This window comes from Nerophis ophidion, linkage group LG08 (genome assembly GCF_033978795.1).
Source record: "Nerophis ophidion isolate RoL-2023_Sa linkage group LG08, RoL_Noph_v1.0, whole genome shotgun sequence".
NCBI classification, from domain to species: domain Eukaryota; kingdom Metazoa; phylum Chordata; class Actinopteri; order Syngnathiformes; family Syngnathidae; genus Nerophis; species Nerophis ophidion.
In genome coordinates this window covers 1,070,654-1,098,338 of record NC_084618.1, presented here as the reverse complement: position 1 = coordinate 1,098,338, position 27,685 = coordinate 1,070,654, and the positions used below count along the sequence as shown (strand labels likewise).

Genomic DNA, 27,685 nt, shown 5'->3' with positions numbered 1-27,685 from the left:
TGATTTTGACATCAACAAAGTAGGTGTGGTGACGAGGACAGGAAGAAAGTGGGTGCGGTGATGAGGACACCAACAAAGTGGGTGTGGCGATGAGGACAGGAAGAAAGTTGGTGTGGTGATGTTGACATCAACAAAGTGGGTGTGGTGACTAGGACAGGAAGAAAGTGGGTGTGGTGATGTTGACATCAACAAAGTGGGTGTGGCGATGAGGACAGGAAGAAAGTGGGTGTGGTGATGTTGACACCAACACAGTGGGTGTGGTGATGTTGACACCAACACAGTGGGTGTAGTGATGTTGACACCAACAAAGTGGGTGTGGTGATGTTGACACCAACAAAGTGGGTGTGGTGATGTTGACATCAACAAAGTGGGTGTGGTGATGTTGACACCAACAAAGTGGGTGTGGTGATGTTGACACCAACAAAGTGGGTGTGGTGATGTTGACATCAACAAAGTGGGTGTGGCGATGAGGACAGGAAGAAAGTGGGTGTGGTTATGGATTAGAAGAAGATTTGTGTCACAGTCCATTTTGGGTCACATGACGCTCAGCGTGAGGCCACGCCCCCACACGCCCTAAAGTTCGTCCCTGTAGGCGGCCGACATGACCTCTGGCGGGGACACCGCCCCCTTCAGGGTCTTGTGGGAGCCGCGCCAGTCGGTGCGAACGTCGTCGTCGTCCCACAGCGTCGACGTCTCGGTGTCGCTCACCCACTGGGCGTCGCCGGCGTAGTGGGCGGGCTGCACCAGCAGGGGGCGTGTGCTGAAGGCCTGCAGGTTCCTGTTGGGGAAGTGCGCCTTGTAGTCCTCGCTGGTGGCGGGGACGCAAGAAGATGGCCCGTTAGCATTAGCATCTTTAGCACAGAAAAAGTCTGGTTGGCGTTAGCCTCTTAATAGAGATGTTGTGTTTGCATTAGCATTGTTAGCTTCTCCATTAACTAGCATGGATAAAGTCGTATTAGCTTTAGCATCTTTAGCTTCTGGACGAACTAACACAAGAAAAGTTGCGTAAGCGTTAGCATCTGCAAAAAAAATCATGTTATTGTAGGCAACTTTAGCCTCTTGATGATATTAACGCAGAAAAAGTCATAATATTGTTAGCATCTTTAGCTTATTCATCATTTTCACAAGTTTTATTGTGGAAAAATATTCATCGTAATATTGCAACCAAACCACATTTTTTTCAAAGCTTTTCTCAATGAAATTTTTACTTTTCGTAAGAAAAAAAAATCTTCATATAATTCTGATGTATACTTTATTATTATTATTATATTGAATTTTAACAACTTATTGCTGGTCAAATTTCAACCATAATATTGAAAAAACATTTTTTACCATAATATAAAATTTTTCTGACTGAAAAACTTTTGGTAATATGATATAATTATCATATATGATTTCCTTTTCTTCTAGTAAAAATAATCCTTGTAAAATTGTAACGTTTTTTTATAAAATTGAAAAAAAAAACATCAAATATTTTGCTTGTATCACATTTTTTTCCCCAAAATATTAAAACTTTTCTGAATGAAAAAAAACTACTTTCTGTAAAAAAAAATGTTGTAATATATTTTTTATTTATTCCTTACACAATTAAATCGCAACAAAAATATATAAAAATGTTCTCAATACATAAAATATTGTAAAACAATTAACTGTAAATGTTTTTTAATAATATTGAAAAAACATTTTCCTCACCATCACATTTGTCCTTCTAAAATAAAAATGATTGAAAAAGAGATTTATTTTGAAAATATATTTTTCTCATTCATCATTTTACTCTTCATTCTTTTAAAATAACGACTTTTTCTTGCTGACAAAATACACCTCGTAAAAATAACATTCCACATATCTCAAACACATTTACTGAAAATGTATGACATTTTTTTATACTTAACATATATATATGTATACAAAAATGTGTGTGTGTGTGTGTGTGTACCTACTTGGGGTGTTTGTCGTACATGATGGGCAGGAATTCGTCGACAGGCAGCATCTTGGCGAGCGGCTGGGCGTTGATGAGTTTCTGGGCGCCCTGCAGCGAGATGGCGTAGGACAAGGTCCAGTAGGAGTAGTCCACCGTCACCAAGTTCTTCACGTGGTCCAGCGCCTCCTCCTTGGCGGGGTTCACCTGCTTCCTGCCAAAGTATCTGTGGGACAAGTCCATTACTGCCAGCTCTGCTACAGCGCCGTTTGTGCCTGGCAACACCGCTCTCACTCGTGTGACAGCTGCTGCCACCTTCTGGTGGGACTCGACATAACCACAGCAGGGGGTTGCCTACAGCCACTTCTCACTATGCTCACACTGACCGGGAATAAATCACTTTGCTGCTTTTCTGGAGAGGTTGTGTCTGACGTAAAGTCCTTGTTGCTAGGCAGAATAAGTGAGGTGCTGCCGGCTTGCCTTGGCACAGGTAAATGACAACGAGAATAAGAATCAGAATAACAATACTGATAAAATAGTAATAAAAACATTAACAATGACAGCAGTATTACAATAATTAAAAATATAAATAATAGCAATTATCAAAAAAATAATAACAATAATACAATATTAGAAATAATGATAACATTAACAATAATGGTAATACAAATAATAACAACAATATTAATAATAGTGATAGGAATAATAACAATAGTAATGATAGTAATAATAACAATAATAATAATAAAATTATAACAACAATAATAATATACTTATTAATAATCACAATAATCATGAAAATAATAACAATAACAATAATGATATTAAATAATAATGACAAAAATAATACAAATAATAACATAATAATATAAGAAATAATAATAACCATAATAATAATAATATAAATAATATTTACAAAAACATTTATAATAATTTCAGTAATAATATTAACAAAAGGGAATAATATTAATGAAAGCAATAGTAATGATTCATAAAAAATGATGAAACCAAAAATATGATAACAATAACAAATATATGATCATATTAATAGTAATGGTAATATAATGATATGAATATTAATAGCGATATAATAAAAGAATAGAAGTAATAGTAATTGTCCAGTAAAGAGAATAAAGTGTGTCTCACATGAGGTCCCAGTCCAGCTCCACCTGCTCCACCTCCTCCATCAGTCTCAGCACTCGCCGCTTGAAGTTGGCCTGAAAGCGAACGTCGTCCTCAAACACCAACGCTTTGTCCAGCTGCATGTCCACCATCTGTACACACACACACACACACACTATTATACATCATATACACACCATCTCTACACACACTTTTATTATACACACACACCATTATAGACATTATATATACACACACAAACTATTATACATTATATACACACATCATCTGTACACACACACCATATTATACATTATATACACACACAAACACACACACTGTTATACATTATATACACACCATCGCTACACACACTTTTATTAGATACACACACCATAATAGACATCATATATACACACACAAACTATTATACATTATATACACACATAGTCTGTACACACACACCATATTATACACACACCATATTATACATTATATACACACACAAACACACACACTGTTATACATTATATACACACCATCGCTACACACACTTTTATTAGATACACACACCATAATAGACATCATATATACACACACAAACTATTATACATTATATACACACATCGTCTGTACACACACACCATATTATACACACACCATATTATACATTATATACACACACAAACACACACACTGTTATACATTATATACACACCATCGCTACACACACTTTTATTAGATACACACACCATAATAGACATCATATATACACACACATTCTATTATACATTATATACACACATCCTCTGTACACACACACTTTTATTATACACACACCATATTATACATTATATACACACACAAACACACACACACTATTATACATTATATACACACCATTGCTACACACACTTTTATTATACACACACCATATTATACATTATATACACACACACACTATTATACATTATATACACACACACACTATTATACATTATATACACACACACACACTATTATACATTATATACACACACACACTATTATACATTATATACACACACCATCTCTACACACACTTTTATTATACGTACACTATTATACACACACACACACACACCATCTGTACGTACACTATATACATTGTACACACACACACACACACTATTATACATTATACACACACACAATATTATACATTATACACACACACAATATTATACATTATACACACCATCTGTACACACACTATTATACATTATACACACACACACACACACACACACTATTCTACATTACACACACGCACCATCTGTACGTACACAATTACACATTATATACACACACTATTATACACACACACACAACATCTGTACGGACACATTATACATTATACACACACACTATTATACCTTATACACACACACACCATCTGTACGTACACAATTACACATTATATACACACTATTATACACACAAACACACACACACACACACACCATCTGTACGGACACATTATACACACACACACTATTATACCTTATACACACACACACCATCTGTAAGTACACGATTCTACATTATACACACACACACACACACACACACACACTATTCTACATTACACACACGCACCATCTGTACGTACACAATTACACATTATATACACACACACACACCATCTGTAAGGACACATTACACATTATACACACACACACTATTATACCTTATACACACACACACACACCATCTGTACATACACGATTGTACATTATACACACACACAATATTATACATTTTACACACCATCTGTACATACACTTTTATACATTATACACACACACTAATATACATTATACACACACACCATCTGTACGTACACATTATACATTATACACACACACACCATCTGTACATACACTATCATACATTATACACACACACAATATTATACATTATACACACACACACACTATTATACATTATACACACACACACAATATTATACATTATACACACCATCTGTACACACACTATTATACATTATACACACACACACACTATTATACATTATACCCACACACACTATTATACATTATACACACCATCAGTACGTAGAGTATAATACACAGACAGACAGACAGACAGAGTTGTTGTTGTTGTTGTTGTTGTTGTTCCTGACCTCCTTCCAGATGTAGAAGTGACTGAGGAAACATCCCACCTCCCCTTTGGTCAGCGTGCGTCCAGAGAAGGGATCGTAGTAACCTGGCAGCAAGTCCACGCCCAGGATCTTGATGGCACTGCTGTTTAATGCACTGTACACACACACACACACACACACACACACTTGTAATTAGATGACATATTTCATGGGGGCAGGAAGTATTAGTGTAGTAGTGCTGTAGTAGTACTATTAGCAATGTAGCACCAGTGTAGCACTAGTAGTTGTGACTTAGACTTGGTCTCAGTCTTAGACTTAGACAGACTTTATTGATCCACAAGGGAAATAGTTCCACACAGTAGGTGAGTTACAAAGGATGAAAAGGATCAGGCAGGTATAATAAAGTAGATTACAAATGTAGAATAGTAGTAATATACACAAATGTAATATCCATCCATCTATTTTCTACCGCTTATTCCCTTCAGGGGCGCTGGGGCCTATCTCAGCTACAATCAGGCGGAAGGCGGCGTACACCCTGGACAAGTCGCCACCTCATCTCAGATATGTACTATTTACATCTTATATATACAGTATTATAAAATACATCCAATGTAATAATATGCAGGCTTAAATGTCCTCCTCTTCTCCATCTTTGTGCCGGCACACTTTTGACTTCATTCCACGGCTCCCCGGCTGCCTCAAGTACTATTAGTAACAATGTGTAGAAGTAGTGGAGTACTATTAATACTACACTAGTACTAGAGCTGCTACTACTAAGTTAGCAGTCGTACTACTAGTATTACACTACTAATATCACTATGACCAGTAATTGTTACAATACTAGTACTACACTACTAATGGTACTATAACTGGCACAACTAACAATAGTAGTACTACACTAGTACAACTGCTAATACTACTACTAATAGTAGCAGAACCAGTAGGAGTATCGGTAGTAGTACTAGCAGTAGTACTAATAATAGTTTTAGTCATGGTACTAGTATTACTGTAGCACTAACAGTTGTACCATTAGTACTACTACTACAATTTAGTTTGAGTGGTAGTACTAGTACTACTAGCTGTAGCAACAGTACCACTAAGAGTTGTAGTACTATTATTACACTACTAGAAGTAATGTAGTATTAGTAGTAATACTAGCATTAATACTACACTACTGCTAGTACAACTACTGGTATTATGACTGGAAATACCAGTGGTATTGTAGTAATACTAGCAGAAGTACACATAGTATTGTCGTACAACTAGTAGTACAGCTAGTCGTAGAACTAATAGTTCTACAAGTAGGATGACCATTTTAGTACAAGTACAGGTACTACTAGTAGTAGTAATGTAGTACGAGTAGTAGTACTAGTTGTAGTGTATCACTAGTAGTCGTGCCAATAGTACTACTAAACCTAGTAGTAGTAGTATCAGTAGTACTTTGTAATAATAGTAGTTTTAGTATTGTAGTACTCCCAATATTACACTAGTACTAGTACTACACTGGTGGCAGTGGTACTATTAGTACTACACTACTAACAGTAATAATTCAAGTACTACAGTACTATTACTACTAAGACTTGTACTAGTAATATTAGTATAACTATACTACTACTAATAGTACTACAACTGGAAATAGTAATAACACCAGTACTAAGGCTGGTCGTACTAACAGTAGTATCACCAGAAGTACTGTAGTAGTACTAATGTCATTGTAGTAGTACTATTCCTTACTTCCTGTACACAGAAGTACTGTAGTAGTAATACAATCAGTATAGTGGTACCACAAGTAGAAGTATTCCTTACTTCCTGACTACAGAACTACTGTATTAGTACTACTATCAGTGTAGTAGTATTAGTATTCCTTACTACCCGTCTATGGAACTACTGTATTAGTACTACTATCAAGTGTAGTAGTACTAGTATTCCTTACTTGCTGTCTCCAGATGCACTATGGTAGTACTACTATCATTGTAGTAGAGGTAGTATTCCTTACTTGACCATCCACAGAAGTACTGTAGTAGTACTACTATCAGTGTAGTAGTAGTATTCCTTACTTGCTGTCTCCAGACGGACTATGGTAGTACTACTATCATTTTAGTAATCATAGTATTCCTTACTTGCCATCCACAGAAGTACTGTAGTAGTACTATTACCAGTGTAGTAATAGTATTCCTTACCTGCGTCGACAGAAGTACTGTAGTAGTACCACTATCAATATTGTAGTAGTACTAGTAGTAATACTTACTTGCCGTCCACAGCATCTACCACTTTGACGTCCACTTCCAGTTCGTTAAGAGACAACAGCATTAGTAGTACGACTATCAGTGTAGTAGTAGTAGTAGTAGTCCTCCTTACAGTATTGTAATAGTACTAGTAGTAATACTTACTTGCCGTCCACAGCATCTACCACTTTGACGTCCACTTCCAGTTCGTTAAGAGACAACAACATTAGTAGTACGACTATCAGTGTAGTAGTAGTAGTAGTAGTAGTAGTAGTCCTCCTTACAGTATTGTAGTAGTACTAGTAGTTATACTTACTTGCCGTCCACAGCATCTACCACTTTGACGTCCACTTCCAGTTCGTTAAGAGACAACAACATTAGTAGTACTACTATCAGTGTAGTCGTACTACTATCAGTGTAGTAGTAGTACTATTAGTGTAGTAGTAGTCTTCCTTACAGTATTGTAGTAGTACTAGTAGTAATACTTACTTGCCGTCCACAGCATCTACCACTTTGACGTCCACTTCCAGTTCGTTAAGAGACAACAACATTAGTAGTACTACTATCAGTGTAGTAGTAGTAGTAGTAGTCCTCCTTACAGTATTGTAGTAGTACTAGTAGTTATACTTACTTGCCGTCCACAGCATCTACCACTTTGACGTCCACTTCCAGTTCGTTAAGAGACAACAACATTAGTAGTACTACTATCAGTGTAGTCGTACTACTATCAGTGTAGTAAATAAATAAATGATAAATGGGTTGTACTTGTATAGCGCTTTTCTACCTTCAAGGTACTCAAAGCGCTTTGACACTACTTCCACATTCACACACACATTCACACACTGATGGAGGGAGCTGCCATGCAAGGCACCAACCAGCACCCATCAGGAGCAAGGGTGAAGTGTCTTGCTCAGGACACAACGGACGTGACGAGGTTGGTTCTAGGTGGGATTTGAACCAGTCACCCTCGGGTTGCGCACGGCCACTATCCCACTGCGCCACGCCGTCCCTACTAGTAGTAGTAGTAGTAGTAGTATTAGTAGTCTTCCTTACAGTATTGAAGTAGTACTAGTAGTAATACTTACTTGCCGTCCACAGCATCTACCACTTTGACGTCCACTTCCAGTTCGTTAAGAGACAACAACAATAGTAGTACGACTATCAGTGTAGTAGTAGTAGTAGTAGTAGTCTTCCTTACAGTATTGTAGTAGTACTAGTAGTAATACTTACTTGCCGTCCACAGCATCTACCACTTTGACGTCCACTTCCAGTTCGTTAAGAGACAACAACATTAGTAGTACGACTATCAGTGTAGTAGTAGTAGTAGTAGTAGTCTTCCTTACAGTATTGAAGTAGTACTAGTAGTAATACTTACTTGCCGTCCACAGCATCTACCACTTTGACGTCCACTTCCAGTTCGTTAAGAGACAACAACATTAGTAGTACTACTATCAGTGTAGTAGTACTATTATCAGTGTAGTAGTAGTACTATTAGTGTAGTAGTAGTACTACTGTCAGTGTGGTAGTAGTAGTAGTCTTCCTTACAGTGTTGTAGTAGTACTAGTAATAGTACTTACTTGCCGTCCACAGCATCTACCACTTTGACGTCCACTTCCAGTTCGTTAAGAGACAACAACATTAGTAGTACGACTATCAGTGTAGTAGTAGTAGTAGTAGTCCTCCTTACAGTATTGTAGTAGTACTAGTAGTTATACTTACTTGCCGTCCACAGCATCTACCACTTTGACGTCCACTTCCAGTTCGTTAAGAGACAACAACATTAGTAGTACTACTATCAGTGTAGTAGTACTATTATCAGTGTAGTAGTAGTACTATTAGTGTAGTAGTAGTACTACTGTCAGTGTGGTAGTAGTAGTAGTCTTCCTTACAGTGTTGTAGTAGTACTAGTAATAGTACTTACTTGCCGTCCACAGCATCTACCACTTTGACGTCCACTTCCAGTTCGTTAAGAGACAACAACATTAGTAGTACGACTATCAGTGTAGTCGTACTACAATCAGTGTAGTCGTACTACTATCAGTGTAGTAGTACTACTATAAGTTTAGTATTAGTAGTATTCCTTCCAGTATTGTAGTAGTAGTACTAGAAGTAGTACTTACTTGCCGTCGACAGCATCTACCACTTTGACGTCCACTTCCAGTTGGTTGAGAGACATCAACATCCTGTTTCTGCGGTCAGGGCGTCGCCGTAAGTTGATCAAGTAAATCTGAAGACACAAAATGATTATTTTAGTAAACAATTTGATGACCATCCATCCATCCATTTTGTACCGCTTATTCCCTTTCGGGGTCGCGGGGGGGCGCTGGCGCCTATCTCAGCTACAATCGGGCGGAAGGCGGGGTACACCCTGGACAAGTCGCCACCTCATCGCAGGGCCAACACAGATAGACAGACAACATTCACACTCACATTCACACACTAGGGCCAATTTAGTGTTGCCAATCAAACTATCCCCAGGTGCATGTCTTTGGAGGTGGGAGGAAGCCGGAGTACCCGGAGGGAACCCACGCATTCACGGGGAGAACATGCAAACTCCACACAGGAAGATCCCGAACATGGATTTGAACCCAGGACTGCAGGAACTTGGTATTGTGAGGCAGACGCACTAACCCCTCTCCCACCGTGAAGCCCCAATTTGATGACCGTTTCTAAGAAATACTCTTGGTGTCCAGTAGGATATTAAACTCATCTATTATTGTTATTATTATTATTATTAGCAACGCACTATATACATGTAATCCGTTATTATTATTATTATAAACGTGCTATACAAGTCTCATTATTTATTATTATTATTATTATTATTATTAGCCATGCACTATATACATCTAGTCCATTATTATTATTATCATTAGAAGCCTGTTATATAAATATCAGCCATAAATATTATCATAATTATTATTAGTTTTATTATTAGCAATGCACTAAATACATCTAATCCATTATTATTATTATTACTCGGAACATGTGATATAAATCTCATCCATTATTATTATTATAATCATGCTATATATTTATAACCCATTATTATCACTGTCATTATTAGTATTATTAGAATTGTTCAATATCATCAATTTCATTACTATTATTATTATTATTAAAAATATTATTATTTATATTGGGCAGCACGGTGGTAGAGGGGTTAGTGCATCTGCCTCACAAGGTCCGATTAGTCCTGGGTTCAATCCCGGGCTCGGGATATTTCTGTGTGGAGTTTGCATGTTCTCCCGTGACTGCGTGGGTTTTACTCCGGCTTCCTCCCACCTCCAAAGACATGCACCTGGGGATAGGCCCCTCCCACCTCCAAAGACATGCACCTGGGGATAGGCCCCTCCCACTTCCAAAGACATGCACCTGGGGATAGGTTGATTGGCAACACTAAATGGTCCCTAGTGTGTGAATGTTGTCTGTCTATCTGTGTTGGCCCTGCGATGAGGTGGCGACTTGTCCAGGGTGTACCCCGCCTTCCGCCCGATTGTAGCTGAGATAGGCACCAGCGACTCCAAAGGGAATAAGCGGTTAATAATGGATGGATGGATATTATTTATATTTATATTACTGCACTATAAAAATCTCATCCATTATTAAAAATATTATTGCTATTAGAAATATGTTGTACAATCTAATCCATTATTATTATTATTATTAGAAATATGTAATGTAAATCTAGTCCATTATTATTATTATTAAAGAAAAAGTGTAGAAAAAGTTTAGAAAAAAGTGTAGAAAACTTTAGAAAAATCTAATCCATCATTATTATTATTATTAATATAAACACACTATATAAACATAACCATTATTATTATCATTAATATTAACACACTATAAATATCGAACCAATTTGTATTATTATTATTGTTATTGTTATTATTATTGTTGTTAGAAACGTGCTGACCTCGTCAAAGCCCATCAGGTCTCGGTGCTTGGGGGACAGGTGGACGTAGCGTGAAGGCATCATGGGAGGACCGTCGACTGTTGGACGTACAGTAAGACTATCAAGACATCATGTCACCTACTGTATATCTGGACATTCTTACTCAGGGACTATTATATAGAACTATGAAGACATCATGTCACCTACTGTATATCTGGACATTCTTACTCAGGGACTATTATATAGAACTATGAAGACATCATGGCACCTACTGTATATCTGGACATTCTTACTCAGGGACTATTATATAGAACTATGAAGACATCATGTCACCTACTGTATATCTGGACATTCTTACTCAGGGACTATTATATAGAACTATGAAGACATCATGGCACCTACTGTATATCTGGACATTCTTACTCAGGGACTATTATATAGAACTATGAAGACATCATGTCACCTACTGTATATCTGGACATTCTTACTCAGGGACTATTATATAGAACTATGAAGACATCATGGCACCTACTGTATATCTGGACATTCTTACTCAGGGACTATTATATAGAACTATGAAGACATCATGTCACCTACTGTATATCTGGACATTCTTACTCAGGGACTATTATATAGAACTATGAAGACATCATGTCACCTACTGTATATCTGGACATTCTTACTCAGGGACTATTATATAGAACTATGAAGACATCATGGCACCTACTGTATATCTGGACATTCTTACTCAGGGACTATTATATAGAACTATGAAGACATCATGTCACCTACTGTATATCTGGACATTCTTACTCAGGGACTATTATATAGAACTATGAAGACATCATGTCACCTACTTCATATCTGGACATTCTTACTCAGGGACTATTATATAGAACTATGAAGACATCATGTCACCTACTGTATATCTGGACATTCTTACTCAGGGACTATTATATAGAACTATGAAGACATCATGTCACCTACTGTATATCTGGACATTCTTACTCAGGGACTATTATATAGAACTATGAAGACATCATGGCACCTACTGTATATCTGGACATTCTTACTCAGGGACTATTATATAGAACTATGAAGACATCATGTCACCTACTGTATATCTGGACATTCTTACTCAGGGACTATTATATAGAACTACGAAGACATCATGTCACCTACTTCATATCTGGACATTCTTACTCAGGGACTATTATATAGAACTATGAAGACATCATGTCACCTACTGTATATCTGGACATTCTTACTCAGGGACTATTATATAGAACTATCAAGACATCATGTCACCTACTTCATATCTGGACATTCTTACTCAGGGACTATTATATAGAACTATGAAGACATCATGTCACCTACTGTATATCTGGACATTCTTACTCAGGGACTATTATATAGAACTATGAAGACATCATGTCACCTACTGTATATCTGGACATTCTTACTCAGGGACTATTATATAGAACTATGAAGACATCATGTCACCAACTGTATATCTGGACATTCTTACTCAGGGACTATTATATAGAACTATGAAGACATCATGTCACCTACTGTATATCTGGACATTCTTACTCAGGGACTATTATATAGAACTATGAAGACATCATGTCACCTACTGTATATCTGGACATTCTTACTCAGGGACTATTATATAGAACTATGAAGACATCATGGCACCTACTGTATATCTGGACATTCTTACTCAGGGACTATTATATAGAACTATGAAGACATCATGTCACCTACTGTATATCTGGACATTCTTACTCAGGGACTATTATATAGAACTACGAAGACATCATGTCACCTACTGTATATCTGGACATTCTTACTCAGGGACTATTATATAGAACTATCAAGACATCATGTCACCTACTTCATATCTGGACATTCTTACTCAGGGACTATTATATAGAACTATGAAGACATCATGTCACCTACTGTATATCTGGACATTCTTACTCAGGGACTATTATATAGAACTATGAAGACATCATGTCACCTACTGTATATCTGGACATTCTTACTCAGGGACTATTATATAGAACTATGAAGACATCATGTCACCTACTGTATATCTGGACATTCTTACTCAGGGACTATTATATAGAACTATGAAGACATCATGTCACCTACTGTATATCTGGACATTCTTACTCAGGGACTATTATATAGAACTATGAAGACATCATGTCACCTACTGTATATCTGGACATTCTTACTCAGGGACTATTATATAGAACTATGAAGACATCATGGCACCTACTGTATATCTGGACATTCTTACTCAGGGACTATTATATAGAACTATGAAGACATCATGTCACCTACTGTATATCTGGACATTCTTACTCAGGGACTATTATATAGAACTACGAAGACATCATGTCACCTACTGTATATCTGGACATTCTTACTCAGGGACTATTATATAGAACTATCAAGACATCATGTCACCTACTTCATATCTGGACATTCTTACTCAGGGACTATTATATAGAACTATGAAGACATCATGTCACCTACTGTATATCTGGACATTCTTACTCAGGGACTATTATATAGAACTATGAAGACATCATGTCACCTACTGTATATCTGGACATTCTTACTCAGGGACTATTATATAGAACTATGAAGACATCATGTCACCTACTGTATATCTGGACATTCTTACTCAGGGACTATTATATAGAACTATGAAGACATCATGTCACCTACTTCATATCTGGACATTCTTACTCAGGGACTATTATATAGAACTATGAAGACATCATGTCACCTACTGTATATCTGGACATTCTTACTCAGGGACTATTATATAGAACTATGAAGACATCATGTCACCTACTGTATATCTGGACATTCTTACTCAGGGACTATTATATAGAACTATGAAGACATCATGTCACCTACTGTATATCTGGACATTCTTACTCAGGGACTATTATATAGAACTATGAAGACATCATGTCACCTACTGTATATCTGGACATTCTTACTCAGGGACTATTATATAGAACTATGAAGACATCATGTCACCTACTGTATATCTGGACATTCTTACTCAGGGACTATTATATAGAACTATGAAGACATCATGGCACCTACTGTATATCTGGACATTCTTACTCAGGGACTATTATATAGAACTATGAAGACATCATGTCACCTACTGTATATCTGGACATTCTTACTCAGGGACTATTATATAGAACTACGAAGACATCATGTCACCTACTGTATATCTGGACATTCTTACTCAGGGACTATTATATAGAACTATCAAGACATCATGTCACCTACTTCATATCTGGACATTCTTACTCAGGGACTATTATATAGAACTATGAAGACATCATGTCACCTACTGTATATCTGGACATTCTTACTCAGGGACTATTATATAGAACTATGAAGACATCATGTCACCTACTGTATATCTGGACATTCTTACTCAGGGACTATTATATAGAACTATGAAGACATCATGTCACCTACTGTATATCTGGACATTCTTACTCAGGGACTATTATATAGAACTATGAAGACATCATGTCACCTACTTCATATCTGGACATTCTTACTCAGGGACTATTATATAGAACTATGAAGACATCATGTCACCTACTGTATATCTGGACATTCTTACTCAGGGACTATTATATAGAACTATGAAGACATCATGTCACCTACTGTATATCTGGACATTCTTACTCAGGGACTATTATATAGAACTATCAAGACATCATGTCACCTACTGTATATCTGGACATTCTTACTCAGGGACTATTATATAGAACTATCAAGACATCATGTCACCTACTGTATATCTGGACATTCTTACTCAGGGACTATTATATAGAACTATGAAGACATCATGTCACCTACTTCATATCTGGACATTCTTACTCAGGGACTATTATATAGAACTATGAAGACATCATGTCACCTACTGTATATCTGGACATTCTTACTCAGGGACTATTATATAGAACTATGAAGACATCATGTCACCTACTGTATATCTGGACATTCTTACTCAGGGACTATTATATAGAACTATCAAGACATCATGTCACCTACTGTATATCTGGACATTCTTACTCAGGGACTATTATATAGAACTATCAAGACATCATGTCACCTACTGTATATCTGGACATTCTTACTCAGGGACTATTATATAGAACTATGAAGACATCATGTCACCTACTTCATATCTGGACATTCTTACTCAGGGAGTCCAGTTGCAGGTGTAGAGTCAGACCCGGGAGTATGAATATGTCATGTCTTACTGAGGGAGTCCAGGTGCAGGTGTAGAGTCAGACCCGGGAGTATGAATATGTCATGTCTTACTGAGGGAGTCCAGGTGCAGGTGTAGAGTCAGACCCGGGAGTATGAATATGTCATGTCTTACTGAGGGAGTCCAGGTGCAGGTGTAGAGTCAGACCCGGGAGTATGAATATGTCATGTCTTACTGAGGGAGTCCAGGTGCAGGTGTAGAGTCAGACCCGGGAGTATGAATATGTCATGTCTTACTGAGGGAGTCCAGGTGCAGGTGTAGAGTCAGACCCGGGAGTATGAATATGTCATGTCTTACTGAGGGAGTCCAGGTGCAGGTGTAGAGTCAGACCCGGGAGTATGAATATGTCATGTCTTACTGAGGGAGTCCAGGTGCAGGTGTACAAAGTTGAGGCGGTCGTCCTCCAGCGTGTGCTGAGGTTTAGCGGGCACGTTGAGGTAGCCGTAGCGCTCCTTGTTGCACAGGAACATCTGGACGGCTGCAAAACAAGGGCCGGGGATCAGACTACTTGCTGGAAAGGTGCGCCAAAAGGTGCGGCGCCGAGCCGACACCCACCTGCGGCGCGGCAGGAGAAGGCAAAGACGATGATGTCGTCGTAGGGCCAGGAGTACTCCTTGTGAGGCGGGTAGAAGGCCAGCTTCTTCATGCCCTCCTTCCTCAGGTCCAGCAGCATGGTGGAGTGCACCATGGGCACGGGGAGGCAGCCCAGGCGCTGGCGGTGGCGGGTGGGGAAATACTCCGCCGTCCTCCGGTAATAACCCTGTAGAAGGACACCTTAGGTCCGTCCTCCGGTAATAACCCTGAAGAAGGACACCTTAGGTCCGTCCTTCTGTAATAACCCTGTAGAAGGACACCTTAGGTCCGTCCTCCAGTAATAACCCTGAAGAAGGACACCTTAAGCCCGTCCTCCGGTAATAACCCTGTAGAAGGACACCTTAGGTCTGTCCTCCGGTAATAACCCTGTAGAAGGACACCTTAGGTCCGTCCTCCGGTAATAACCCTGAAGAAGGACACCTTAGGTCCGTCCTTCTGTAATAACCCTGTAGAAGGACACCTTAGGTCCGTCCTCCAGTAATAACCCTGAAGAAGGACACCTTAAGCCCGTCCTCCGGTAATAACCCTGTAGAAGGACACCTTAGGTCTGTCCTCCGGTAATAACCCTGTAGAAGGACACCTTAGGTCCGTCCTCCGGTAATAACCCTGAAGAAGGACACCTTAGGTCCGTCCTTCTGTAACAACCCTGTAGAAGGACACCTTAGGTCCGTCCTCCGGTAATAACCCTGTAGAAGGACACCTTAGGTCCGTCCTCCGGTAATAACCCTGTAGAAGGACACCTTAGGTCCGTCCTCCGGTAATAACCCTGAAGAAGGACACCTTAGGTCCGTCCTCCGGTAATAACCCTGTAGAAGGACACCTTAAGCCCGTCCTCCGGTAATAACCCTGAAGGACACCTTAGGTCCGTCCTTCTGTAAAAACCCTGTAGAAGGACACCTTAGGTCCGTCCTCCGGTAATAACCCTGAAGAAGGACACCTTAGGTCCGTCCTCCGGTAATAACCCTGTAGAAGGACACCTTAAGCCCGTCCTCCGGTAATAACCCTGAAGAAGGACACCTTAGGTCCGTCCTTCTGTAAAAACCCTGTAGAAGGACACCTTAGGTCCGTCCTCCGGTAATAACCCTGAAGAAGGACGGAAAGACACCTTGTGGTGACTCACCTGTGGGGTTATGCCACACCAGTAGTTGGAGTAAGCGCCCTGAGAGTCCAACATGGGCGCCGTGATGGACTTGTTCTCGGCTACGAGCAGGTTGAGGGTGTCGGGGTTGGTCAGGATGTTGTCGGCGTCTGCGTACTGGAAGACAAACACCAAGAACACCTGCTTCAAAACTTGTGCCAGCTTTCTGCAACCAGCAACTAGAATTGACACCAAAGACCTCAACACGGACATCAAACACTTGGAAGGTGAGGTAAAATGTTTGGACCATACCATTTTGTTTTTAAATTGGAGGTGAGGAATGATTGAATTGTGCCCCAGAAAAGAAACTAACAATGGCGGGAGAAAAACTGTGTCTGTTTGTGAGCTAGCTAGCAGTTTACTTCCTGCTGTATAGAGAATAACATAGTGCTAGCTACCAGGACGTACAAGGACGTAGTCGGCTCTAAAAGCCCAGAAGAGAAGGGTGACGTACCAGGACGTAGTCGGCCCTAAAAGCCCAGAAGAGAAGGGTGACATACCAGGACGTAGTCGCCCCTAAAAGCCCAGAAGAGAAGGGTGACGTACCAGGATGTAGTCAACCCTAAAAGCCCAGAAGAGAAGGGTGACGTACCAGGACGTAGTCGCCCCTAAAAGCCCAGAAGAGAAGGGTGACGTACCAGGATGTAGTCAACCCTAAAAGCCCAGAAGAGAAGGGTGACGTACCAGGACGTAGTCGCCCCTAAAAGCCCAGAAGAGAAGGGTGACGTACCAGGATGTAGTTGGCCCTAAAAGCCTGGAAGAGAAGGGTGACGTACCAGGACGTAGTCGGCCCTAAAAGCCCAGAAGAGAAGGGTGACATACCAGGACGTAGTCGCCCCTAAAAGCCCAGAAGAGAAGGGTGACGTACCAGGATGTAGTCAACCCTAAAAGCCCAGAAGAGAAGGGTGACGTACCAGGACGTAGTCGCCCCTAAAAGCCCAGAAGAGAAGGGTGACGTACCAGGATGTAGTCAACCCTAAAAGCCCAGAAGAGAAGGGTGACGTACCAGGACGTAGTCGCCCCTAAAAGCCCAGAAGAGAAGGGTGACGTACCAGGATGTAGTTGGCCCTAAAAGCCTGGAAGAGAAGGGTGACGTACCAGGACGTAGTCGCCCCTAAAAGCCCAGAAGAGAAGGGTGACGTACCAGGACGTAGTCGGCCCTATAAGCCCGGAAGAGAAAGGTGACGTACCAGGACGTAGTCGGCCCTAAAAGCCCAGAAGAGAAGGGTGACGTACCAGGATGTAGTCAGCCCTAAAAGCCCAGAAGAGAAGGGTGACGTACCAGGACGTAGTCGGCCCTAAAAGCCCAGAAGAGAAGGGTGACGTACCAGGACGTAGTCGCCCCTAAAAGCCCAGAAGAGAAGGGTGACGTACCAGGACGTAGTCAACCCTAAAAGCCCAGAAGAGAAGGGTGACGTACCAGGATGTAGTCGGCCCTAAAAGCCCGGAAGAGAAGGGTGACGTACCAGGATGTAGACGGCCCTAAAAGCCCGGAAGAGAAGGGTGACGTACCAGGACGTAGTCGGCCCTAAAAGCCCAGAAGAGAAGGGTGACGTACCAGGCCGTAGTCGGCCCTAAAAGCTTGGAAGAGAAAGGTGACATACCAGGACGTAGTCGGCCCTAAAAGCCCAGAAGAGAACGGTGACGTACCAGGATGTAGTCGGCCCTAAAAGCCCAGAAGAGAAGGGTGACGTACCAGGATGTAGTCGGCCCTCAAAGCCCGGAAGAGAAGGGTGACGTACCAGGACGTAGTCGGCCCTCAAAGCCCGGAAGAGAAGGGTGACGTACCAGGATGTAGTCGGCCCTCAAAGCCCAGAAGAGAACGGTGGCGTACCAGGATGTATTCGGCCCTAAAAGCCCAGAAGAGAAGGGTGACGTACCAGGATGTAGTCGGCCCTAAAAGCCCGGAAGAGAAGGGTGACGTACCAGGATGTAGTCGGCCCTAAAAGCCCGGAAGAGAAGGGTGACGTACCAGGACGTAGTCGGCCCTCAAAGCCCGGAAGAGAAGGGTGACGTACCAGGATGTAGTCGGCCCTAAAAGCCCAGAAGAGAAGGGTGACGTACCAGGATGTAGTCGGCCCTAAAAGCCCAGAAGAGAAGGGTGACGTACCAGGATGTAGTCGGCCCTAAAAGCCCAGAAGAGAAGGGTGACGTACCAGGATGTAGTCGGCCCTAAAAGCCCGGAAGAGAAGGGTGACGCACCAGGACGTAGTCGGCCCTCAAAGCCCGGAAGAGAAGGGTGACGTACCAGGATGTAGTCGGCCCTAAAAGCCCAGAAGAGAAGGGCGACGTACCAGGATGTAGTCGGCCCTAAAAGCCCGGAAGAGAAGGGTGACGTACCAGGATGTAGTCGGCCCTAAAAGCCCGGAAGAGAAGGGCGACGTACCAGGATGTAGACGGCCCTAAAAGCCCGGAAGAGAAGGGTGACGTACCAGGACGTAGCCGGCCCTAAAAGCCCAGAAGAGAAGGGTGACGTACCAGGATGTAGTCGGCCCTAAAAGCCCGGAAGAGAAGGGTGACGTACCAGGACGTAGTCGGCCCTCAAAGCCCGGAAGAGAAGGGTGACGTACCAGGATGTAGTCGGCCCTAAAAGCCCGGAAGAGAAGGGTGACGTACCAGGATGTAGTCGGCCCTAAAAGCCCGGAAGAGAAGGGTGACGTACCAGGATGTAGTCGGCCCTAAAAGCCCGGAAGAGAAGGGTGACGTACCAGGATGTAGTCGGCCCTAAAAGCCCGGAAGAGAAGGGTGACGTACCAGGATGTAGTCGGCCCTAAAAGCCCGGAAGAGAAGGATTGACGTACCAGGATGTAGTCGGCCCTAAAAGCCCGGAAGAGAAGGGTGACGTACCAGGATGTAGTCGGCCCTAAAAGCCCGGAAGAGAAGGGTGACGTACCAGGATGTAGTCGGCCCTAAAAGCCCGGAAGAGAAGGGTGACGTACCAGGATGTAGTCGGCCCTAAAAGCCCGGAAGAGAAGGGTGACGTACCAGGATGTAGTCGGCCCTAAAAGCCCGGAAGAGAAGGGTGACGTACCAGGACGTAGTCGGCCCTCAAAGCCCGGAAGAGAAGGGTGACGTACCAGGATGTAGTCGGCCCTAAAAGCCCAGAAGAGAAGGGTGACGTACCAGGATGTAGTCGGCCCTAAAAGCCCAGAAGAGAAGGGTGACGTACCAGGATGTAGTCGGCCCTAAAAGCCCGGAAGAGAAGGGTGACGTACCAGGACGTAGTCGGCCCTAAAAGCCCGGAAGAGAAGGGTGACGTACCAGGATGTAGTCGGCCCTAAAAGCCCGGAAGAGAAGGGTGACGTACCAGGATGTAGTCGGCCCTAAAAGCCCGGAAGAGAAGGGTGACGTACCAGGACGTAGTCGGCCCTCAAAGCCCGGAAGAGAAGGGTGACGTACCAGGATGTAGTCGGCCCTAAAAGCCCGGAAGAGAAGGGTGACGTACCAGGATGTAGTCGGCCCTAAAAGCCCGGAAGAGAAGGGTGACGTACCAGGACGTAGTCGGCCCTAAAAGCCCGGAAGAGAAGGGTGACGTACCAGGATGTAGTCGGCCCTAAAAGCCCGGAAGAGAAGGGTGACGTACCAGGATGTAGTCGGCCCTAAAAGCCCGGAAGAGAAGGGTGACGTACCAGGATGTAGTCGGCCCTAAAAGCCCGGAAGAGAAGGGTGACGTACCAGGATGTAGTCGGCCCTAAAAGCCCGGAAAAGAAGGGTGACGTACCAGGATGTAGTCGGCCCTAAAAGCCCGGAAGAGAAGGGTGACGTACCAGGATGTAGTCGGCCCTAAAAGCCCGGAAGAGAAGGGTGACGTACCAGGACGTAGTCGGCCCTAAAAGCCCGGAAGAGAAGGGTGACGTACCAGGATGTAGTCGGCCCTAAAAGCCCGGAAGAGAAGGGTGACGTACCAGGATGTAGTCGGCCCTAAAAGCCCGGAAGAGAAGGGTGACGTACCAGGATGTAGTCGGCCCTAAAAGCCCGGAAGAGAAGGGTGACGTACCAGGATGTAGTCGGCCCTAAAAGCCCGGAAGAGAAGGGTGACGTACCAGGACGTAGTCGGCCCTCAAAGCCCGGAAGAGAAGGGTGACGTACCAGGATGTAGTCGGCCCTAAAAGCCCAGAAGACAAGAGGGTGACGTACCAGGATGTAGTCGGCCCTAAAAGCCCGGAAGAGAAGGGTGACGTACCAGGATGTAGTCGGCCCTAAAAGCCCGGAAGAGAAGGGTGACGTACCAGGATGTAGTCGGCCCTAAAAGCCCGGAAGAGAAGGGTGACGTACCAGGATGTAGTCGGCCCTAAAAGCCCGGAAGAGAAGGGTGACGTACCAGGATGTAGTCGGCCCTAAAAGCCCGGAAGAGAAGGGTGACGTACCAGGATGTAGTCGGCCCTAAAAGCCCGGAAAAGAAGGGTGACGTACCAGGATGTAGTCGGCCCTAAAAGCCCGGAAGAGAAGGGTGACGTACCAGGATGTAGTCGGCCCTAAAAGCCCGGAAGAGAAGGGTGACGTACCAGGATGTAGTCGGCCCTAAAAGCCCGGAAGAGAAGGGTGACGTACCAGGACGTAGTCGGCCCTAAAAGCCCGGAAGAGAAGGGTGACGTACCAGGATGTAGTCGGCCCTAAAATCCCGGAAGAGAAGGGTGACGTACCAGGATGTAGTCGGCCCTAAAAGCCCGGAAGAGAAGGGTGACGTACCAGGATGTAGTCGCCCCTAAAAGCCCAGAAGAGAAGGGTGACGTACCAGGATGTAGTCGGCCCAGCGCTTCCTGGCAAAGTTGAGCGCCGCCTGCTTGAGCTTCATCACGTACTCGTAGCGACTGTTGGGCCAGTGCTTTGGCCCCAGCTCTCCTGCGTAGGACCTGCAGGTGTGGGACAGACAGCGTCAGGTGGAGTTCACCTGAGGGTGGAGTTCACCTGAGGGTGAAGACCAAGGTTCTTACACGGGTCGCTCCGAGGGTCTCCATTCCACGTAGTGGTAGAACTTCTGCATGACCGTCAGCCACTCCTTCAGCACGGCTGTGGTGTTGTCGGCATTGTGATCTGTGGCTGCCCTGGGAGACACACACAGTCAAGTTCTGGTGGGCGCTCTCTTCTAGGAGTGTTATTGCGGCTGGGACTAATTTGTTTTTGTTGCAAATGTTGAGAGAAGGACTGCGTGCATGCACTCTTGGTGGGTCGTATGGAAACAGGAAACAAGGTGAGCAACTTCTGGTGGTGTCTGTCCATGGAGTTTAATTGCAGCTGGAACTAGTTCGCTTTTATTGCAAATTATAAGAGAAGGCGTATGTGAAGGCGGGCGGGATGCACCCTAGATGAGTCGTATGGAAAAAGAAAAATGGTGAGCAAATTCTAGTAGTCTCTGTTCATGGAGTGTGATCGCAGCTGGAACTAATTCACTTTTATTACAAATGTTGAGCGTGAAGGTGGGCGGCATGCATTCTGAATGAGTCTCATACTGAAATAGGAAACTCAGTGAGCAACGTCTGGTAGTCCATCTCAAAGGAGTGCTATTGCGGCTGGAACTAATTCACTTTTATTGCAAATGTTCAGAGAAGGCGTACCTGAAGACAGGCGACATGCACTCTGGATAAGTCGTATAGAAACAGGAAACAAGGTGAGCAACTTCTGGTGGTCTCCGTTCATGGAGTGTTATCACAGCTGGAACTAATTCACTGTGATTGTAAATGTTGAGTGAAGGCGTACGTAAAGGTGGGCGGCATGCACTCTTAATGAGTCGTATAAAAACAGCAAACTTAGTGATAATTTTCTGGTGGTCTCTCCTCAAGCAGTGCTATTGCAGCTGGAACTAATTTGGCTGTATTGCAAATGTTGAGAGAAGGCATAAGGCATTCACTCTGAATGAGTCGTATAAAAACAGAAAGTTCAGTGAGCAACGTCTTGTGGACTTTTTTCAAGGAGTTTTTTGCAGCTGGAACGTCTTCACTGCACATGCAAGGGTAGTCAAAGAGAGACGTGGAGTGTTGTTGCAGCTGGAACCAATCCAAAGTCTGGAACAAATATTGAGAGGAAGGCATGAGTTTGCAAAGGTAACAACAAACAGTTTGAAGGGGGAAGCCGCGAACTTTACTTTCACATGGAGTGTTATTGCAGCGGGAACTAAGCAAAGTGTGTCATCAAATGTGAGTTTGCAACGGTAAAAACAACCGACACTGTGATGCACTTTAGGTTGTTTTTTTAAGGTGTACACTACAGAGCTTGTAGGGGGACGCCACAAGGTGTGAGCTGTACACTTCCATGGAGAGATGTGGAGTGTTATTGCAGCTGGAACTACTCAAAGTGTGACAAGAAAGGTTGAGAGGGAGGCCAGAGTTCACCAAGTTAATTTGCTGTGACGTCAGGTTAGATTTCTTTGGAAGGTTGACACAACAAACAGAGTTTGTAAGAGAAGGCGTGAGCTTTACTCTTGCAGGGAAAGACTTGGGAGTGTTATTGCAGTTGGAACTAATCAAAGAGTGACAACAAATGTTGTGACTTTGTAAAGGTAATAACAAACTCTGCAAGTTTGTTTTTTTTGGAAGGTTGACACAACAAACAGAAAATTTGTTGGGGGAGCTGTGAGCTTTACTCTTACAGGGAGTGTTATTGCAGTTGGAACTAATCAAAGAGTGACAACAAATGTTGTGACTTTGTAAAGGTAACAACAAACTCTGCAAGTTTGTTTTTTTTGGAAGGTTGACACAACAAACAGAACATTTGTTGGAGGAGCTGTGAGCTTTACTCTTACAGGGAGTGTTATTGCAGCAGAAAACTATTCAAAGTGTGACAACAAAAGTTGTGGGTTTGAAAAGGTAACAAAAAACTTCGCTGTGTTGCAAGTTTAGGTTTTTTTTTGGAAGGTGGGAGGGAGTGTTGTATCAGCTGGAACGAATCAAAGTGTGACACTAAATGTTGTTGTGAGTTTGTAAAGGTAAACATCTTCACTGTGAGGCAAGCCTAGGTGTTTTTGAAAGGTTGACACCAAAAACACAGCTTGTAGGGAAAGGTGTGAGCTTTACTCTTACAGGGGGATAACTGGAGTGTTGTAGTAGCTGGAACTAACAAAAGCCTGACACTAAATGTTGTTGTGACTTTGTAAAGGTAATTACAAACTTCAATGTGACTCAACTGTAAGTTTTTTTCTTGGAAACTTGGCCCTACAAACAGAGAACTTGTAGAGTGAGCTGTGAGCTTTTACTCTCACGGGGAGTGTTATTGCAGCTGGAAGTAATCAAAGTGTGAAAAGAAATAAGCGTAAAAGCAACATTTGCCTCGAGGCAAGTCTAGGTTGGCACTACAAACATAACATTTTTAGGGGGAGCTGTGAGCTTTTACGCTTACGGGGGTGTTGTTGCAGCTGGAACTAATCAAAGTGTGACAAATAAATAAGTGTAAAAACAACCTTTGCTGTGAGGCAAGTCTAGGTTGGCACTACAAACCTAACGTTTTTAGGGGGAGCTGTGAGCTTTTACGCTTATGAGGAGTAACAAATAAATATGTGTAAAAACAACCTTTGCTTTGCTGGTTGGCAGAACAAACATTAAGTTTGTAGAGGGAGGCGTCAAGGTTAGCCGGATGGTGACGCCTGGTACTCGCTGCAGTTGAGTGCCAGCAGAGCTCCATGAAGAAAGCGATGAAGACACTGACATACCACACACAGATGGCCCCCGTACTCGCTGCAGTTGAGTGCATAGATGATGGTAGTGAAGACACTGACATACCACACACAGAGATGGCCCCCGTACTCGCTGCAGTTGAGTGCATAGATGATGGTAGTGAAGACACTGACATACCACACACAGATGGCCCCCGTACTCGCTGCAGTTGAGTGCATAGATGATGGTAGTGAAGACACTGACATACCACACACACAGATGGCCCCCGTACTCGCTGCAGTTGAGTGCATAGATGATGGTAGTGAAGACACTGACATACCACACACACAGATGGCCCCCGTACTCGCTGCAGTTGAGTGCATAGATGATGGTAGTGAAGACACTGACATACCACACACACAGATGGCCCCCGTACTCGCTGCAGTTGAGTGCATAGATGATGGTAGTGAAGACACTGACATACCACACACACAGATGGCCCCCGTACTCGCTGCAGTTGAGTGCATATATGAAGGTAGTGAAGACACTGACATACCACACGGAGATGCGCTCTTTGGGGTAATGCAGCCTCTCCAGGGCCCCCAGGAAGTAGGGCAGGGAGTGGGCAGCGTTCCTGGCGATAATGGCGATCACCACGGTGGGAGGCTGCATCCTGGACTCCTCCGGGGATCTTTCCTCGGAGAAGTAGCCGCGGGTCGGCGACAGGAAGACGGCCAAGAGCAGCGCCAAGTGACGGCGGAGGAACATCCTCGTGGCGGAGGAACACATCTCCTCCCGCGGACACCAAACAAGCTGCAGGACGCCTCACAACTACAACTTTCACAACTACAACTTTCACAACTACAACATTCACAACTACAACTTTCACAACTACAACTTTCACAACTACAACTTTCACAACTACAACATTCACAACTACAACTTTCACAACTACAACATTCACAACTACAACTTTCACAACTACAACATCGAGAAGTCCAAGATGCAGAAGTCCAAGATGCAGAAGTCCAACATTCAAGTCCAAGAAGCTGCAGGACGCGTGAAAAGTCCAACATTAATAGAACTTTTTCCAAATTCCCCAGCCCCTTTTTTTCCCTTCTGCCAAGTTGGACACTTTCCTTCTCAGCTTACAACTTCCGCCCATGCAGCCAACACATCCGGCCAGGAGACTCGTCGTGCCGCGCAAACATAAATAGTCAATAAACAGAAAGTATTGCAACAACAACAGCGAAAGATTGCAGTGAAAAAAGTGAGAAAAAATGAAAAGGTTTTTATGGTGACGTCATTGCTCAGCAAGGCAGCACTTGCACATTTTCACCACTGCGAGGCGCAGTTTGACCAACTTCAAGCCATCACTACTACTACTAATACTAATATTACTACTACTACTACTACTACTACTAATACTAATATTACTACTACTACTACTACTACTAATATTACTATTATTACAGTGAGTAGTGTACTACTACTAATAATAATACTATTATTACTATTATTACAGTCAGTAATGTACTCCTACTACTACTAATATTACTAGTATTACCGTGACTAGTGTACAGGGTGTACCCCGCCTTCTGCCCGATTGTAGCTGAGATAGGCGCCAGCACCCCCCGCGACCCCGAAAGGGAATAAGCGGTAGGAAATGGATGGATGGATGGATAGTCTACTACTAATAATATTACTAGTATTACAGTGAGTAGTGTACTACTACTACTACTATTACTTTTATTACAGTGAGTAGTGTACTACTAATACTAATATTACTATTATTACACTGAGTAGTGTACTACTATTACTACTACTACTAATAATATTACTATTATTACAGTAAGTAGTGTACTACTAATAATAATAATGAATATATTATTACAGTGAGTAATGTACTACTACTTCTACTACTACTAATATTACTATTATTACAGCAAGTAGTGTACTACTACTACTACTAATATTACTATTATTACAGTGACTAGTGTAATACTAATATTATTATTATTACAGTAAGTGGTGTACTACTACTATTAATGTTATAGTAAGTAGGGTACTAATAATAATAATATTATTACGGTAAGTAGTGTACTACTACTAATAGTAATAATATTACTATTATTACAGTAAGTAGTGTACTACTACTACTAACATTACTATTATTACAGTAAGTAGTGTACTACTACTACTACTACCACTACTAATATTACTATTATTACAGTAAGTAGTATACTTTTACTACTACCACAACTATTAAAACAGTAAGTAGTGTACTAATACAACTAATATTACTACTATTACAGTAGTGTACTACTACTACTACTATTATTACAGTAAGTTGTGTACTAGTACTACAACTACTACTAATATTACTAGTATTACAGTAAGTAATGTACTACTACAACTACTATTACTACAGTAAGTAGTGTACTACTACTGTTACTATTATTACAGTAAGTAGTGTACTACTACTACTAATATTACAGTAAGTAGTGTACTACTACTACTACTAATATTACTATTATTACAGTGTGTAGTGTACTACTACTAATATTACTGTTATTACAGTAAGTAGTGTACTAGTACTACAACTACTACTAATATCACTAGTATTACAGTGAGTAATGTACTACTACAACTACTATTACTACAGTAAGTAGTGTACTACTACTATTACTATTATAACAGTAAGTAGTGTACTAAT

At 42.1% G+C, this 27,685-nt stretch overlaps 1 protein-coding gene across 1 annotated transcript; it reads right to left on the bottom strand.

The window, feature by feature from the left end:
- On the bottom strand, nt 1-26,214 carry cercam (cerebral endothelial cell adhesion molecule). The gene is made up of 12 exons (XM_061907420.1): nt 25,526-26,214; nt 22,318-22,428; nt 22,119-22,236; nt 17,366-17,500; nt 16,207-16,411; nt 16,010-16,129; nt 11,346-11,422; nt 9,550-9,656; nt 5,226-5,358; nt 3,065-3,192; nt 1,941-2,144; nt 1-808 (listed from the first exon to the last, which is right to left on the bottom strand). Exons 1-12 carry the CDS (start codon nt 25,756-25,758, stop codon nt 574-576), a joined length of 1,806 nt encoding a protein of 601 aa, XP_061763404.1. The 5' UTR covers nt 25,759-26,214; the 3' UTR covers nt 1-573.
- Between the last annotated feature and the right edge of the window lie 1,471 nt (nt 26,215-27,685).